Below are 17309 nucleotides of genomic sequence, written 5' to 3'. Positions count from 1 at the left end.
CCTCGACCTCGACCCTCGACCTCGACCCTCGACCTCGACCCTCGCTGGTCTCCTCCAGCCCCGCCCCGCGCGCGCCCTGGGCCCGCGGCCCCAGCTCCGGCGGTGTGCCCCGGGGCCGTTGTGAAATAGCCCGTGTCAGCTCACCCCTAAAAGCGATTCCTGAGCTGCGGAGATCAGCGTTCAGACGTGGGGCTCCAGGGTCATGCTGTTTGCCTCGGGGTCCGAATGCAGCCCCAGCCCGCGGCTCCTTAAGTTTGCCCCCAGCACAGCCTGTGCTCGCGCCCCCTGTAAACCGCAGGCCCCCCTGGAGGCGCCCCTCTCGCTAGGATAGCCCCAGGCCGTGGCGCGTCCTTTCATCCAGAGCCCGCTATGCTCAGTGTGCCATGGACCTTGCACTAATCATTGCAAAATGGGGACATGCTCATTCTTTCGGGGACATAAAGCACGCCAAGTTATGCAGGAGCCGGTTGGCATGCAAACGCGTGGATAGATGCTTTATCCTTCCCTTGACTTGAAGTTTCAAACTAACACAGATTTTTAAATTATTTGAGGTCGCAGGTGAGCCAGGCTGGGGCTGCAGACACAACCCAGGGCTGTTGCTTCTGGGCCCCACCTGCTGAGCTTCGCCTTCCGTTCCTGTTACCTCCGTGCGGTTTGCTCAGCTGTGCTTCCCTGTGCACACGTGAAGCTTACGGAACAGCTCAGGTGAAGAGGGAATACATTGTCCAGCCTGCCCGCGTTACAGGGGGGGAAGACGTAGAACAAACACACCCAGTGACGGGCTGAGCTCTGCCAGCCTAAGCATATGCACTGTGGGTGAGCAGAGGGTTAGAGGCCACGCGCAGGCACGGGCGGGCCACGGAGGGCGTTCCCGTTGGATGGTGGTGGCGGCAGATACTGGAGCACCAGGTGTTGTATGCTCTACCCCCACCTGTCCAGGCAGGCCTCACAGGAGCCTCGGGTGGTGGGCAGGATCCACTTTGAGGAGCACAGGAGAGCCGGGCTGTCCAGTGACGTGTAGGCCGCACCTGATAAGCGACGGGTTGGAGCCCAGGACTCCATCCTGCACACTCTTGGGAAAGCGCTGCACCTGAGGCTGTTGCTACCAGCGAGGGGGACCCAGCACCCGGCTGTGGTGAAGCTGGTCCAAGCTACTCTCAGGGACCCCTCCCAAGGGACGCGCAGGGCAGAGCTGGCACAGCAGGTCTCAGCTCCTCAGGAGGCCCGTCTGGTCCTTCTCCAAGGTCAGATCAAGCAGCTGCTCTCTGCCCAGACCCTATGGGAGGATTATGGGGTAGGCAGCCTAGGCTGGGGGCATGAAGGCTGGGTGTGGCAGGCGGTCCACCTGTCCTGCTCACCTGTTCCCCTGGCATGGACGTGCCAGTGGGTGGGTGGCCCTAACCCCCCTGCATGACAATTACACTCACGATACATTATAAACATTTTAATTCAGAGTTTAGACTTAATCCATATTTACATTTTAGAAAATCCCATGTTTTTCATCCCTAAATGTACCATTAACACTTCATATTAAAAATATAAATAACTTTCATACAAAGTTCACGAGTCTATAAATATGAACCTATTTGCCTCTCGAAAAGGCATTTGCAATAGCAGACGCTCCGCACTTTCTCATTCATACCATCAGGTCCTGGGCCGTGTGCCGAGCCCGTGCTGACCAGGGACCGGTCAGCTCGCTCTGATGCTTCGTTCCTGCACAAAGAGCGAGTCCTCAGTGATGGTTCCACAGCTCCCGATGGCCCTCCACTCACTGCCTGGGACCAGACAACCGTGGTTCTTTCTTCCACGGTCTTAACCGAAATGAGTGGGGCTGCAAGGCACCGGCTTTACACCAGCAGTGTATCCCCGTCGTCCCCATCCCCATGTCCTCCACCGAGCAGGCGCAGACTATCCTCATCATCAGACGCATCTGCTTCCTCCTCACTTCCCAGCGGCTCCGAGGGGCGTTTCATGCCCCGCTGCTTGGAAACTGCCAGAGCGTACTGAATGTTATAGCGGTTCCAGTCGCAGCTGTGAAAGTGCGGGGGTCGCGTTAGTGAAAGCAGGAGTGACTTCTATTTTGTCAGAAACGCGGGTTCACCGGCACCCCCCACCCTCTCTGTGACCCTGACGATACCCAGCCATATGGTATGTTTTGTCCCTGAATGAGATGACCCTGGGAGCACACCCTGCTGTGGCCCGGCTGGCGATGAGACAACCCCCACCCAGCCCACCGACGCTGGCAAAACGTACAGTTTGGAAACATCGTCCAAGTGCCGCTGGATGCTCTTCTGAAGGAACTGAACTGCCGGCAGCAGCTTCCCTGCTCTGGAAAGGAGACTTCCCTCAGTGCTCCGCAGCTATGAAAGGCCCCCCTTCATGGTGTATGAGCATCTGAAGGCCTCACATCACACCACACGCATGCAGAGCCCTCACCTCATGCTGTGCATCCACGTCAAGACCAATTCACGCCATGCTTGCATGTAAAGTTTCCCCTTTTATATGCAAAGATCAGCTGTGACAGGAGTCACAGACGAATGAGCAGCTCAGCACATCATACCTGGACTTCAGCTTCTGTCCGTGCGCCATGAGCAATTTCTGAGTCCATATGAGGTAGAATTCCAGATGGCGAGACACTTCAAAGGATGAAGCCAAAAACTCAAGCACTTTCTCCACGTACAACTCGGGGAGGGAGGAGCTGATAACGTCAACTGTAAGAGAGAAGGAAACCCACGCTGGCTCTGCCAAGAACTCAAACCAGGAGAAAAGCCGATTACAGCTTATGCCCTTTCTGTACGTGCACAGAACATGAGAGCCCCGACCAGCAGCTGTGGGTGCAGGGTCCTGGCAGCTCCCCGCCACCCCCTGCCCTGCCCCAGCCGGGCCTGGTGCTCACTCTCATCCCAGGGCACCGACTCCAGGGTCTCCTGCAGCAGCAGCTTCTCGTTGAGCCGGACGGCCATCAGGATGGCCCTGGTGAAGTCCCTCTGGCGCAGTGCCGCCCGGATCCGCCCAGGGGTGACGCTGGTGTCCAGCTCAAAGGGGTCAAAGAGCATCTGGGTGTCCAGAGAGTAGATGAGGAGCCCCTCAGTGGTGGTGGCTGCCCAACAGCGCCCTGCGAAATGAAGCAGTCACATGGCTCCTAGACCGTTATGCGCATGTTTCCTCACTTACTTTAAGGAACAGGCACTGAACACAGTGCACGGGCCCCGAGGCAGCAGCACAGGAAGGAGCACGGGGATGTCTTCCTCTTGCTCCTGCCCTGGCCGCCAGGTCCTCTGGGAGGAGCACCCGGCCACTGGGCGAGCCGTCCTCCCGCACCACGTGCAGTGGCAGCAGACACATGGGTGCTCCCGCCTTGTTTACACTGGCAGGCCTGGCAGAATGGCCTGGCAAGGGCAGCAGATACCTCCAACTTTGCAGGCCATGTGGTCTCTGCAGCAATGTCTCAACTCCACCACATGCCCAGACAAAAGAGCAAACAAACTGGCATGGCTGGTCTGTAAAAATTCAACTTATAAACCAGGTGGCCACCAGACCTGCCTCTCGGCCGTGGTCGGCACCCCTGGCTCACAGTGGTACAACGCCAGGTGCTGCTCTGCACCTTACTGTCCTTGCCACCACTCCACACTGGAATGTCGGCTATCAGCTAGCAAAGACAAGCCCACCACAACTCTGTCACGTTCTGGTCTGCACACTGCACACACATAATGGCCCCAGGCCCTGGGGGTACTGACCCCTCCACAGCTGCCAGAGGCGGTCTGCTAGACACTCTTGGGCATGCGGCAGGGTAGAGGAGCAAGGTACTTGATGGTAGACGAGGAGGCGGCCTCCAGGATGGTCCCAATTGGCACATGTGGAGGGTGCTCAGAGCAGGTGCCTGCCTCCCTGTCCCCAAGCCCAGCCTGTCTGAGGTCACAGCTTTCATAGCCAATCTCCAGACAGGACAAAGATGACCATGCCTAATGCATGGAGGACAGTGCAGCTCAGACAGAGCTAGTCAGAAACTGAGACCAGCATTGTCCCTGGGAGCAGGGGCTTTGTGCAGAGTGTGGGTCCATGCCGGACCCCACGCCTTCCAGCACCAACAATGCATTGCTTAGCTCACCTGTGGGAGAGAAGCGGAGTGAAGTCACCCTGATTTCGGGTTTGAAGTGACGAGAGCTCATGTCACCTGGAAATCAAAGGAACCACTCAGTTACAGGACAACACATTCCTCATCAGGTGAGTCACTTCACTGGCCCAGGTGGCAGTCCTGTCCCCTGGCCCTCCAGCCCTATTCGCAGATGTGGCAGGTGAGCCTGAGGTGGCACCTCAGACCTGCATGAACCAGCAGTGTGCATGTGGGCTGGCCAGCCAACCACTTATTAGTTCTGGAAAGAGGCAGGCTGGTTCCGCCTCCACCTGTCCATCAGCCAGGAACTTGGGAGCCGTGCACGAGCCACATGACTACACCAGGCAGGTCTGAGTGGAGGCCCATCCTTCCTGGGTATTGTCACATGAATTCTTTCTGGCACTTTGTTTTCAAATTTGCTTTGTAAAGGACAACACATTCTCATAGTAGGAAACTCCACAACTCAAAGGTGACCTGGGAAAAGTCTGTCTCCTCACTGCTCAGCCCTCGGCTGCCTGGAGCCCTTCCTGGAGGGCTACGTTCCATGTGTGCCCCACCCCGCAAGACCCTGCTGGGAGCGCTCAACCTCGGGTGACCGACGTTTGGAGCCAGGTCCTTGCGGGTCTACAGACCCCTGGTCTGTCTACACTCAGTGCCCACAGCAACACCCCCGGAAGTGGTGACAATCAAAAAGCCCCTGGACAGGTGGAGCCACACTCAGTCGGAGGGTCTGGAGGACGTGGTCAGCGCAGCCTGTTGCCACCTGGTGCAGAGAAGTGAGCGTATTTGCTCTGTGGTGCATGGAGCTGCTCTAGAACCGGCATCGGCTCATTTGATCCTCCCCGTCACCCAGCCAGCTAAGGTGCCCTCACTCCCCAAGTGCAGGGCGGGCCTCGGGTGCTGGAGTGGGCATAAGCCAGGGCCAGAACGAACCGGGTCCAGGCCAGCTGCTGCAATACCATGCGATGTGTGGGCTTTCTGGCAGTTAGATGTCCCTTCTCGATGGGACCCAAGTCTGCTGCCCTGTCCCTGGGAGGCACATGTACCCCTCGGGCCTCCTAGACTCCCCCACACTGAAGTCCTTTGGCCCATATGGGGGACGAGGCACAGGGCGAGGGAGCACACTGAGGCCTAGAGGTGAGGAGGACGCAGCTATGCAGCAAGTCACAGGGAGCTTCCCGCAGCCTGGCCTCCAGCAGACACACGTGCGCAGAGCGTTTTCAGACATGGACCACGGCAGCAATGTCAAGGGAGTAAAACTGCTGCTGCCCAGGACAAGCAGGTGAGCAGGGCGGGCTGCTGTGGCAGAGTCCACGGGGACATGAAGGACCCTCTGCTCACCTTTCCTTACGCCGGGCAACGGAATCGCGACTCCGTCCTCCTCCCCGGCATCTTGATCAATTAGCGCCAGGTTGCCAAACTCTGTCATTTTCCTTCGGTTCAAAAATTCCTAGAAGAGTAAAACCCAGGTATCTCCGTAAGAGGTGGGGGAGGGGAGCACGCCTCCCCGCCTTTGCTGTGTGTGTAACACTTAAGGAAACCCAGCCCTGTCTAGGGCATGCACAGGACACAAGGCCCCTGAGAAGAGACAGCAACAAGCCAGTTCCACGGCAGAACCTCCCTCAGAGCCTAGTGCTGCTGGGCAGGAGTCCCTGCTGCCACAAGGGGGCTGGATTCTCTAACTCAACCTTCAGAGGACCCCAGGGGTCTCTGCCCCCTCAGACTGCCAGGCCCATCCTGGCCATCATGTGCCCTCACCCCACAGCCCAGCCCCGCTCCACGCCGGGTCCTGAGAAGCCCGCAGAGCTGTGCTGTGGAGCCCCGGCTGCTCGCTCACCTCCATGGCGTCCAGCGACAGGTTGCAAGAGATCTCAAACTTCTTCCTGAGAATCTGCTCCCTGACGTGGTAGATGCACACGAACTTGGACATCCCTCCTGCCAGGACACTCTGGCCGTCCGCGGAGTAGCACAGAGTGGTGAAGGCCCTGCATCGCAGGGGACTCGGACTTAGTCACCACTTGGGGACTGCGACGTGTGGTCCTCCCACATGTTCCCGAGCAGCCTCCTCGGCTCACTGCCTAGACACCCACACGACTCTAACCCTGCACCCACAGGACCCTAACCCTGCAGTCCTGTTCCCCTCAGTGTTGGGCATGGGCTGCAGCCTCCTGGGAGGCACAACCTCAACACAAATGGTTCAAATCAGGTCGTGTCCTTGTGAAATCAGAAGGAAATAGATGTCTTCAAAATTAAAAACCTCTGTGCTTCAAAGGACATCATCAAGAAAGTGAAGACAACCCACAGAATAGGAAAAATATTTGCAAATCATTATCTGATAAGTCTCTCGTTGTATCTTGAATATATGCATTCTTACAACTCAAATGAGAAAGACTCACTGACGCCAATTAAAATGGGCCAATACTCTGGAGACACATTTATCCAAAGCTGACGATCCAACCCAACCCACCCATGAAAAGATGCTCAACATTATCAGTCCTCAGAGAAATGCAAATCAAAACCACGAGTTTTGCCATCTGGTGCGGAGAAGTGAGCGTGCTGTGCTGTGGTGAACACGTCCTCTAACTGCAGCACCTCACACCGAGCGGCTGCGATGTGAAACGGCCAACAGCACCGTGTGGGTGAGGGTGTGGGGGAATCGGGACGCTCCCATACGGCTGGGGGGCAAGGACACGGTGCTGAGTCTTTGGAAAACCATCCGGCAGTTCCTCAAAAGTGAGTGTCGCCCCAAGTCACCCAGCATCTCCATGGCAAGAGCCGAACAGGTATCCACACCAACCAGCCCCAAGTGCTCAGAGCAGCGCCGCTCACACGGCCTAAGTGGGGGAGACTGCGATCTAACCCATACAGAACCCCAACACGGGCTCAGTGCCCCTCTGGGGGATGGGGGGCAGAGTCCCCTCTGCTGAGCAGGCTCCAGGGCGCACGCCCCGGGTGAAAGACGCCCTGCCCCCAGCACGGCACTCACTTCCCCTTGGCCGAGTGCTTGGCGGTGATCTTGTCCAGCTCCTTCCTGCCCGTCTTGAGGTCGTGCCTGCCCTCGATGGAGCCCGTCTGCACAGCGTTCTCAGGGTCCCAGAAGGTGATCTGTGCGTTCAGCGTGGCCACTGCCAGCTCTGCACCGTCGGGTCGATAGGTCACAGCCAGAGCTGAAGAGAGATGGAGAATCAGAGCCTGAGGAAGACCCAGGCTCCGGCAGACGGGCCACACCCTCGCTGTCCTCAGTACCAGCTCCCTGAGGGAGGGGCCTGGGCGGGGCGGGGATGGGGACACACAAGCTCCATCCCAAGAGGAAGGGCCAGGCCTCAGCACCAACAGCTCACAACCACAGCTACACGTGCAGACAGGGCCCCAGTGCAGTGGGGAAAGGGGGCCCAGACTTGGCCATAGTTGGTACAGGGAGGACTAAGCAGGGCAGCCTGGTGGGAGGGCACAGGGGAGTCACACAGAGGTCACGGCAAAGGTTGCTCTGATGGGATTGCAGGACAGACTGGAAACAGACCAACTGGAGATGGAGGTCAGTGTGGAGGCCGCTAGTAAGAGACTGAACCAGAGGCAGGTGTGGGCAGAAGCAGAGAAGCCCCAGCGACCGGAGTTGGCAGATGTGTTCTATGCAGGCCGGACAGCACACAGTCCAGTCTCCGCTGTGACCAATCAACTCCGCTGCCGCAGGGAAAGCAGCCACAGACGAGACGTCCACACTCCGCTGGCTGTGCACGGGGGCAACTTCATGCACAAGCACAGGTGGTGGGACTCGGGGTGGCAGGGTCCACCCAGCCTGCCGTGGGGTCCCTGCACCTACTGCTTTCGGTGGACAAGGGTTAACCTACCGGCCAGGGCAGAAGTGGCAGGAATCTGCAGCCGGGGCCCGCTCACTCTCTTAGGGGGGAGCCCAGTGCAAAGTGACACAACTGGGCTGCCAACCCCAACGGCTGTAGGGCCCGTGGGAGTCCTGGGCTTACATCCAAACACACAGCTGAGCCGGGCAGGACCAGCACTGAGACCAGGCCTTCCCACCCTGGGCCACGACTTCCGCCCGCTCACCCCACGTGCAGCTCACCATCGGAGGTCAGAGCCAGCGTCTCGGTGGTCCTCCAGCTGTCCACCATGTCCCACAGGCGCACTGTCTTATCCCAGGAGGCGCTGGCCAGGATCGACTTCATCGGATTGAAACACAGACCGCTGATGGGCCCCTCGTGGCCGGACAGGACCTACAACAGTTCATAAAGGAGGTTTGAGAGCTGAGCTTGGCGGGTGGATCCACGCCGGACAAGGAAGCACCGATGCTGTGGCTGCTGAGACACGGCCCTTCTGAGTGCTCACGGCTGCGGGATGAGGAAAGCGGGAGACGAGGCCAGAAACCTGGAGTCAACAGTGACCTCTGCCCCTCCTGCACCTGTGCCCCACCACCCGCCCCTCTGGAGCGCAGCTCCTGGGACGAGCGGCCTCACCTCCAGCAGCCTGCCTGTCTGCATGGACCAGATAAAGATCTCGAAGGAGTCCTGGGCCCCGGCACAGACGATCTCCCCGCTGGAGTCCACCGCCACGCAGGAGAACTGGGTGGGCCTCGGGGACGTGAAGGTGCGGAAGTTCCGGTACCTGCCGCGGAGAGAGAGGCCCAGCTGACATCGCTCGCCGAGGCCCCTGCCGCCCGTGTGTTCCGGGGCCTGAATGCCGTGGCTCCATCCCGAGCCTCTGTCCACACCACAGGCTGCCCGACAATCCCAGAACCCTCAGCCTCACTCACAGCCCAACAGAGGAACAGCCTGCTTTGGGCCAGAGCCTGAGCAGAAAAGTCACCTGTGAAGGTCAAAGGCCCGCACAGTCCCGTCCATGGAAGAGGTCACAATGACGTAGCCGGTGGCAGTGAAGGTCACGCCGGTGACGCCGCTCGAGTGCTCCGTGAAAGTGATGAAGCAGAAGCCACTGAGGGTGTTCCACACCTTGACCTATGTGGGGAGTGAGGAGCCGGCGGGCCCCGGTTTGGGCTCACTCTCTCTCTCTCTCTCTCTCTCACACTCACACACACACGCACGCACAAATCCCGTGTGGACACCGCCTGCCCCTCACCTCCTCCCATGAGGGAGGGCCGGGGGATGGTAGGGGGCCCTGTGTCACCCTGGGAAGTGCAGCAAGTCAGATGGTGGTTGGTAGCACCAAAGACCCCTCAGCCAATGAGCTACACGTGTGGGAGCCCAAGCTCAAATCAGGGAGACACCTGAACCCACTCCACTCAGATCCGGGTAAGTTCATAAATGCCTTTTCCTGAGCCCGGATGAGGCGGGGGGGCCTGCAAGCTCTGCGCTGAACCCCGCAGCTGGGGCCTGGCCCAGGGCCTCGGTGACCCACATGCCTGCCTGAGGACAGGGGCAGGACCCCACAGCTCCTCCCACCGAGCCGTGCTCCCTCCCCGCTGACCAGCCCACCTTGCCGTCGTCCCCGCCGGTCACAATGTACTGCCCGTCGGGCGAGTATGCCAGGGACACCATGCTGTTGAAGTGGCCCTGCTGCTTGAGCACGTAGGACTCGCTCTGCCACTCCCACACCAGCAACTGGCCCAGGCCTGAGGGCACAGGGTGGGGCTGAGGACCTGATCCCAACACCCTGCCCCGTGGGCAGATGAAGGCACCGATTGCTCGTGAGATTGGGCGGGGGGCAGGGGGGTATCTGGCCCTGGCTCACGCTGGCACCGAGTGCCTATCCCACTGAGGCAGGTGCCGCCATCACCCTCCACCTGCGTGAGGGGACCCAGGCAGACACACCCACCTCCTGAGTCCCCAGGGTGCAGGGTGGGCCCATACTCAGCCCGCCAGAGAAGCCCTTGTTCTGAAAGTTTCACTGACTGCTCCTTCACCGGAGCCACCGCTGCCCCCTCTGCTCACAGCGCCTCCCAGTCCCCGGAGCGTCCGGGACCGAGGTGGGACCACTGGCAGGTGTCCCAGAGCAGAAGCTCCTTGTTCTCACACCATCGGGCAGGAAGACGCACCTGAGCAGCCCAAGGCGATCCAGTCCCCGGAGCTATTGATGGCGACAGACTCGATCCTCTGATCTGAGATGCTGAGCAGAAAGCAGGACGCCGTGAGTACAGCGCCTCCTGTCCCCACCCTCGGGGGCCAGCTTGCCATTGGAGACCACAGCCGGCCCCTCCGGCCTACACACTTCCTACCCACTCTCTCTCAGAGTCAACAACCAAATGCAAAAGCCCTGGCAGCCCCAGAGCGCTGCCCTGCCTTCCAGTCCCTGAAGGTGCATAGTTTTGTGGAGCTGGCATTTTAACTTCCTCTATGTTCCGAAGATACAGAACAGAAGGGGAAAAAAGCTGAGACCCACACGTGGAACCAAAGCCCAGGGAAGGGAGCATCTGCCTCCCATCCACTCCTCCCAGCACCCGGCCAGGACGGAGATGAAGCCAGGTGTCCTGGGAAGCCGCCCGTGCGGCCACCAGGCCTGGGGCCACTGCAGGGCCCGAGACCAGGGCAGGCACAGCATGGCCTCACCCGGTCCCCAGCCACTAGCCTCTCAGACCTGCAAGTGCATAAGCCACGCCCACCAGAAAGCAGAGGCACCCACCTCAGGGAGTGGATGAGGTTGAACTCTGGGAGCTCGTGAAGGTGGAAGATTCCAGAAGCAAAACCAGTGACCAAGAGATGGATCTTCTTGTGATAAGCTGCAGCTGTCAGATTGTTAAAATCTCCTTCTTTGTTGAAAAAGTACCTAAGTTCAGGGGACAGCAGAGTTGGAAGGACCAGAGAGCCAGGTCTCACAGCCCCGCCTGGGACGGGAGGCCAGAGTGCCCGCTCCATGTGGGCCCTCGGGAAGCTGGCCCTCACTGTCCTGCCTCGAGTCCCCTATTCCCTCCCGCCCTCAGCTCTCCATTCCGAGCCTCCCTGCGCCTGGGACCCAAGGAGCCTCTCAGCTGGTGCCTGAGCCTGGACTCCCCATGACAGGCCTACGACGAGCATCTGTTCTGTGCCTCTGGGTCCTCGCTCCGTGACACCCCCCCATCCCCACCCCCTGCCAGGGACCCTTCCGAGGCAAGAGCCCACTCCAGCCCGAGAGGGTACGAGCCCTCCCCGCCCCCCAATGGACGGGAGACCTACTTGGCCAGCCGGGAGTACTTCACTTTGCCCTGCTGCTCCTCCAAGGCCGGCGTGGCTTTCCCGCGGACGGTGGTCTCCCGCTCCTCCTCCTCCTCCTCCTCCTCCTCCTCCTCCTCTTCCCTCTGCAGCAGGTCTGCCTTCCAGCCCGTGGGGGCTTTCAGCCTCAGGCCCTCAGGGGGGGTGTCACACTGCCACACACACAGGGCTCCGTCCTGGCTGAGCGTGTAGAGCTGCAAGTGGGAGCACACAGGTGGGCGCTGGTCACCCTGACCCCAGGCCCACACCATCCACAGGCAGCTTGACAAGAACCCTGTTTGCCTGTCCCACAAAGCCTCCCCCACGCACCAGAGAGGTGACTCCCAACGGGCAGCCAACAGCCACCCATGACTCCCCAACTGACCCGGGAGGAAGCAGGGGAGGGGGCACCTACATCGACAGGGGTGTGACCCGAGACTGTGGGGCTAGGGGTCTGGGTGCAGGGACATACGTCTAGGCTGTTGGATTCAAAGAAGCAGGCCACGATGGCGTCCTTGTGTCCGCCCAAAGCGTAGTAGATGACGTTGTCCCAGCGCTCGGCCCCAAACACCCACGTGGACATGTCTTTGCTCCCGACCGCAAAGCACCTGGAAAGAGGAAACGGCTCATCCCCAGGGCACCCAGCTGAGCACTGCCCCAAGCACAGCAGACCCCAGGGCAGCGGTTCTCAACCTGTGCGTCGCGACCCCTTTGGCAGATGAACAACCCTTTCACAAGGGTCACTTAAGACCATCCTGCATATCAGATATTTACATTATGATTCCTAACAGTAGCAACATTACAGTTATGAAGTAGCAACGAAAATAATTTTATGGTTGGGTCACAACATGAGGAACTGTATTGAAAGGGCCAGAAGGTTGAGAACCACTGCCCCAGGGTGACTAGCAGGGACAGGTCAGGGTGTTGGCTACATCCATCTGTGTGTCTCCTGGAGCTTGGTGGACACGTATCACTGTTCTTCCTCGAAAAGTAGGCCCTCACAGGGTCAGCCAGAGAAGTCCCAAGAGCTGATCACAGAGCCCATTGGGTGTTGCTTGGGGAGTCAGCTCAAGCCTCCCTGAACCCCCAACCCCCACCCCCACCCCAGATCCCAATTGGGGCAAACTCTGCTTATGTCAATGACAGAGCCAGACCTAGGTGCCTCTTAAGGTCTGGGCTCGAGGCACCCCACCCTTCTCCCATAGACCTGTCCCCCAGGAATATGAGACTGCTGTCTCCCACAACATGCTGCCTGGGGACTGTGTCCCCGCTCCCCCGCCCTCCACTGAGGCCAACTGGTCCGATGCACAAAGCAGCAGCCACCGCCAGACTTCGTCTCTCCCTGAGCGCAGAACGACAGGCAGCTGAGAAAAAGCCAGCCACGCTCAGGTGCCTTCTGGGACGGTTAGGAATGGCGGCCATGAAAGGGTGGGCCACAGCCGCTCCGGCGCCCAGGCTGGGAAAGGCTTGCCAACTCGCCCACCGACCACGGCCCCTGAGGCCTGTGCTGGCATGAACCTGGCCAGTACACTGGGTTACAGCTTCCCTCGCCAGGGTGGACCCTGCTCTCCGGTTTCAGTGACCAATGCCAAGCAATGTGGATCCAACTCCAACCAGGCACCCTCCCTCACCCAGCCCCACACAAGGCTCAGGAGGCCATTTCAGAATGAAACGGGCATGACAACAGTCACCTGGCACTCTTTCTCTTTTGAATAAGAGGCTGGTTACAGGCATCCTTTCCGGCCCCCCAGCCTCCCCGGCCACCCAACCCAGGCCTCACCGGGAATCATCTGTCCAGTCAATGTGTGTGGTCTCATCGTATGGCCCAAAGTAGGTTTTGTCCAGGACAAAGGCGTTGAACTCTCTCTTCCTCCCAGGGGCGTGGTACATCTGAGCAATGTTGCCTTTCGTGATGACGAACTTCCTGTGGCAGAAACGGTAGTCCCTAGTTATCCACATTCAACACCAGCCAGACCTGAGGCCAGCTCGGGCCCTGGGAGCACAGACCACCTGCTCCGAGGTTAGTCTCCGACGAGGCACCTGGGGCCGGCCTCACATGGGGACCCAGGGGAGGGAGGGCTGGCAGACGGCCAGGGAGGCTGCCACACCGCTGCCCTGAGAAGATCCCCCGCAGGCGCTCCCTCCCACCCGCCCAGTCGCCAAAGCTCTGGGAGGAACACAGAGGAAGATACTGGCCCTGCTGACAGGCAGGACCTCGGATGCTGGCTAGGGGGCTTCTCAGTGTGGACGTGAGGCTCACAGCTGAGCCCGGAGCCGCCCCTTCCCTGGCACATCCCGGTCAGCCCAGGTCTGAGCAGCCTGGGAACAAGCCCCCTTCCCCTAGGGCCTTGAACCTGGCCCCACACAGCCTCCTCACGACGACTTCGAAGCTGGTGGCTCCTTCACAGTCCCACGGTCTGGAGGCCGTGTGCCCAACAGCCCGGAGCAGGCGGAGCAGAGGGGCCGCGCGGGCAGCCCACAGGAGCCTGGACCCAGCGGGATCACTGGGTTCAGGAACTGCCTGGGCTGCCAACACAAGGCACCGCACCGATTCCTACGGGGACTCCCAAGTGGAAAAAGCCCTCCAGTCTGCACCAGCCAGCTCCAGCCCTCGACAGCGCCGGGCCTGAGCCGGGAGGCCCTTACCTGCCATCGGGGGAGAAGGAGACGCTGTGCACGGAGCCCTTGAAGTGGAAGCGGTGGAGCACGGACCTGCAGACCAGGCTGACCAGCAGCGCGTTGCCCCCTGCAGGAAGGAAGGGAGTGGCCCCCGTGACACCTGACCTACAGCTGAACTGCAGAGAGTTCAGTGGGCTCCCAGCACGTGAAACCCAGCCCCGCTTCGATGTCAAGCACTACGCCTACCACTCCCACCCTCCCCACACCCGGGTCCCAGTGTGTGGGCCTATACCCCCAACAGGACCTGGAGTCGGCTTTGTGTCACCCTGATGCCCACACCTGCCCCCCGCCCCCAACCTGTGCCACACGTCACCCACCCTGCACCACTGTCTCCTATCTCTTGGTCACTGGTGGTTACCTTCATCGACGATGATGGCGAGTCGGCCATCTGGGGACAGCCCCACACACTTGACATTGTACCGGGTGGTCAGGGGCAGGGTGTTGGACTTGTTGCTGAGAGACAAAAACCAGAGCCGTGAAGGTGGCCTCACGCTGTCAGACGGGGAGGCCGGGACCACCAGGTCACCCGCCCCACGACACACCCCTCCTGTCCCCGGGGCCAGAGCTCACCGCAAACCCTTGCTCCTCACTAAAGGGAAAGGAAGACACCCCTGGAGAACATTTGCCACAGCATATTAAACACCTAAAATGTGGCCTTTTTAAGGTCAGTTTTGCTTCCAGGACTGCACCTCCAAACCCTACACATGTATAAAGTCAGAAGACTGGAAACAAGAGAGATTAACAGGAGAGATTAACCACAAAGACAGCACATCCATGTAAAACTGTTTTTACAGAAACTGCACAAAAATGGAAAAATAAGTAATGTCAAGAACTAACCACTGTGTTAGATTGTAATTTTGTTCTTTTATTTGATTTCCTAATTTTTCTTCAGTGAGTGTTTGACAGCTACTTTAGAGAGCCCCCGTCAGGTGTCACTTAAACAAAACAGTGACAGTAACGACCATGCCAGCAGCCAGCCCTGGTCACAGCCCGCGCAGGCATGGCTCTTGGGGGCTACAGCAAAGGCGAACGCTTGTCTACTGTCCTATCCTACAGACAGGGGCACTGAGGCCTTCAGACCAGGGGAGAAACCCAGGCAGCCTCTGCAACAAGAGGATCTTGCCCAGCCCGCCCAGGCAGGGGTCCTTCCCTTAAGAAAGAAACACAGAAGCATTGCGCTGACCCGGCAGGAGTCCAGGGCGGCTTCCACGCCCTCGTACCCTTTCCCACAGTTTAGCCCAGTGATTGGTACCTTGAAGGTAACAACCTAGATACATGGGGTGTAGCTGAGGTACTAGAATGAAGAAACTGGGATTCCTCCGGCCAGTTTCACTGCGGACCCATCCACTCTATGTAATCCGGTGGCCTCCGCCTCAGGCTGCCTGAGTTAACAGGTGTACTATTAAGAGGAAGTTAAGGAAAACACCGCTGATTTTTACATGCAAAACTATAATGACTGCTGCTTTAACATGATTTTGGTGTTATGAACTTCATACTTTGTTTTTTAATCCTCATCAGAGGATATTTTTTCCATTGGTATTTACAGAGAGGGGAAGGGAGGGAGGGAGGGAGGGAGGGGGAAGAGACAGACAAAGACAGACACACACTGATCAGCTGCCTACTACATGTGTCCCAACAGGGGTCGGGGATCGAGCCTGCAACCCAGGTACATGCTCTTGACCAGGATCCGAACCCAAGACCCTTCGGTGCATGAGCCAATACTCCAACCACTGAGCCACACTGCCCAGGGTTACGAACTTACTTTTTAAGGTCAAATACAGTGACTCTGTTTCCCACAGGGCTGATCACAGAATTTCCATCACATGTAAAATTTAAGTTTCCACGCCGATAGACTGTCCCCAGCAAATTTGAAAACTGGAAAGAAAACAAAGTTGTCTTCATACAAAGAAAACACAGAATCTCAACTCCAGAAAAGGGCTAAGTGACAAAACTGATCAAGAAGATGGTGCAGGGCCCCCACAAGGTCCCCGGTCATCCCGGGGAACCTCCAGTCACCCCCTAGGACCAGGGGTGGGCAAACTTTTTGACTCGAGGGCCACAATGGGTTCTTAAACTGGACCGGAGGGCCGGAACAAAAGCATGGATGGAGTGTTTGTGTGAACTAATATAAATTCAAAGTAAACATCATTACATAAAAAGGGTACAGTCTTTTTCTTCAATAGTTTTATTCATTTCAAACGGGCCGGATCCGGTTTGCCCACTGCTGCCCTAGGACACTTACTGGGCACCTACGCAGCCAGCCCTGAGCAAGAGGGAGGAAGAAGTGAGCCCAAACCCTAGGGGCCCGAGCTCCCACGGAGGTGGCCGAGGGTACCATGAGCACTGGGGAAGCCTCCACAGACAGGAGGTATCTGCCAGGAGGAGGAGAGAACAGGGCCCTCGTTTCAGGAGAAAAGCTGCAACGATGGAATGGCACCCACCCCAAGTGCACTTTGGGTCCAAGGCTTCCTGAGCACAGGAGGAACCTGCCAGCATCCTATTTATTAACTCATTCATTATCCAATCATCAAACGTGAGTGTCGCCTGGAGTTATCTCTGCGCAGGGCCTCTGCCCTCACGGTCTACGTGCAGCAGGCAGGGCGAAGGAGGCATCATTAGACACGGAGCGAGGCACAGACAGCAAACCCCAGCAGTGGGAGAGGAAGGGGCATTTCAGGGAGGGGCTCTTGGAGGGGCCGCCTGGGCTGGAACCTGGAAAAAGACCGGCCAGGACACATCGGGAGCCCACGGGCCTGGTCATCCAAGGTTGTAAGCAGAGGCATGCTCTGACCCAATTCCTACTTTTTGACAACCACTCCAATGACCACGGAGGCAAGAGGGGAAACAGGGAAGCCGCTTAGGCTTCTGGGATACTCCACATAGAAGGTGAGGGTGTCCCAACCCGGGAGGTAATGCCAGGAATGGAGACGGCCCTGCACGTTGTCCGGATACGGGAGGGCGCAGGGCAGCGAAGCCCCTCGGGGTTTGGGTCACTGAGGAGTGCTGGGTAAGACAAGGGTCTCCAAGTCTGGGGGTTCTTGCTAAATGCTGCTCTGGACACATGCTCACATGCAGCACAGTATTTTGCACATGAGCTTTACCAGAACCACACGGGCAAGTTTAGCTCACTGTGAAGAAGGAAGCAACATGTGATCAGCCGTGTGTTGTGTATGAGCAACAGCTTCCCCTGCCTCCTTTATGTCGCAAGTGAAAATGCGATCAGCGGGTCGGCCGCTGGTCCATGGTCCTGAGCCGCGGAGGAAGAGGACCGGAGTGACGTGGGGTGGGCTGGACAACAGGTCATGGACGCCTGCGCCTGCACCCCTCCCCGTCCACGGGGCTCGGGGACCCGGGATTTCAGCTCGGGACCGGCCTACCCGCCC

At 58.7% G+C, this 17309-nt stretch overlaps 1 protein-coding gene across 3 annotated transcripts; it reads right to left on the bottom strand.

Moving 5' to 3' along the window:
* Positions 1-1429: 1429 nt before the first annotated feature.
* Positions 1430-15843, bottom strand: PWP2 (PWP2 periodic tryptophan protein homolog (yeast)). Of its 3 annotated transcripts, XM_015560829.1 has the most exons (20): positions 15689-15843; positions 14285-14379; positions 13894-13993; positions 13028-13171; positions 11720-11855; positions 11233-11462; positions 10703-10846; positions 10119-10189; positions 9559-9695; positions 8933-9081; positions 8584-8731; positions 8193-8343; positions 7101-7281; positions 5952-6099; positions 5456-5564; positions 4109-4174; positions 2897-3115; positions 2561-2711; positions 2254-2328; positions 1430-2031 (listed from the first exon to the last, which is right to left on the bottom strand). In XM_015560829.1, exons 1-20 carry the CDS (start codon positions 15826-15828, stop codon positions 1848-1850), a joined length of 2778 nt encoding a protein of 925 aa, XP_015416315.1. In that variant the 5' UTR covers positions 15829-15843; the 3' UTR covers positions 1430-1847. The 3 variants fall into 3 exon arrangements, with proteins under 3 accessions (XP_015416315.1, XP_015416317.1, XP_015416316.1); XM_015560831.1 differs by lacking the exon at positions 2254-2328; XM_015560830.1 differs by lacking the exon at positions 4109-4174.
* Positions 15844-17309: the final 1466 nt, after the last annotated feature.

This window comes from Myotis davidii, unplaced genomic scaffold (assembly GCF_000327345.1).
Source record: "Myotis davidii unplaced genomic scaffold, ASM32734v1 scaffold1476, whole genome shotgun sequence".
In the NCBI taxonomy this organism is placed as follows: domain Eukaryota; kingdom Metazoa; phylum Chordata; class Mammalia; order Chiroptera; family Vespertilionidae; genus Myotis; species Myotis davidii.
Note: the sequence above shows the minus strand (reverse complement) of the source record. Positions and strands in the feature narration are given on the sequence as shown.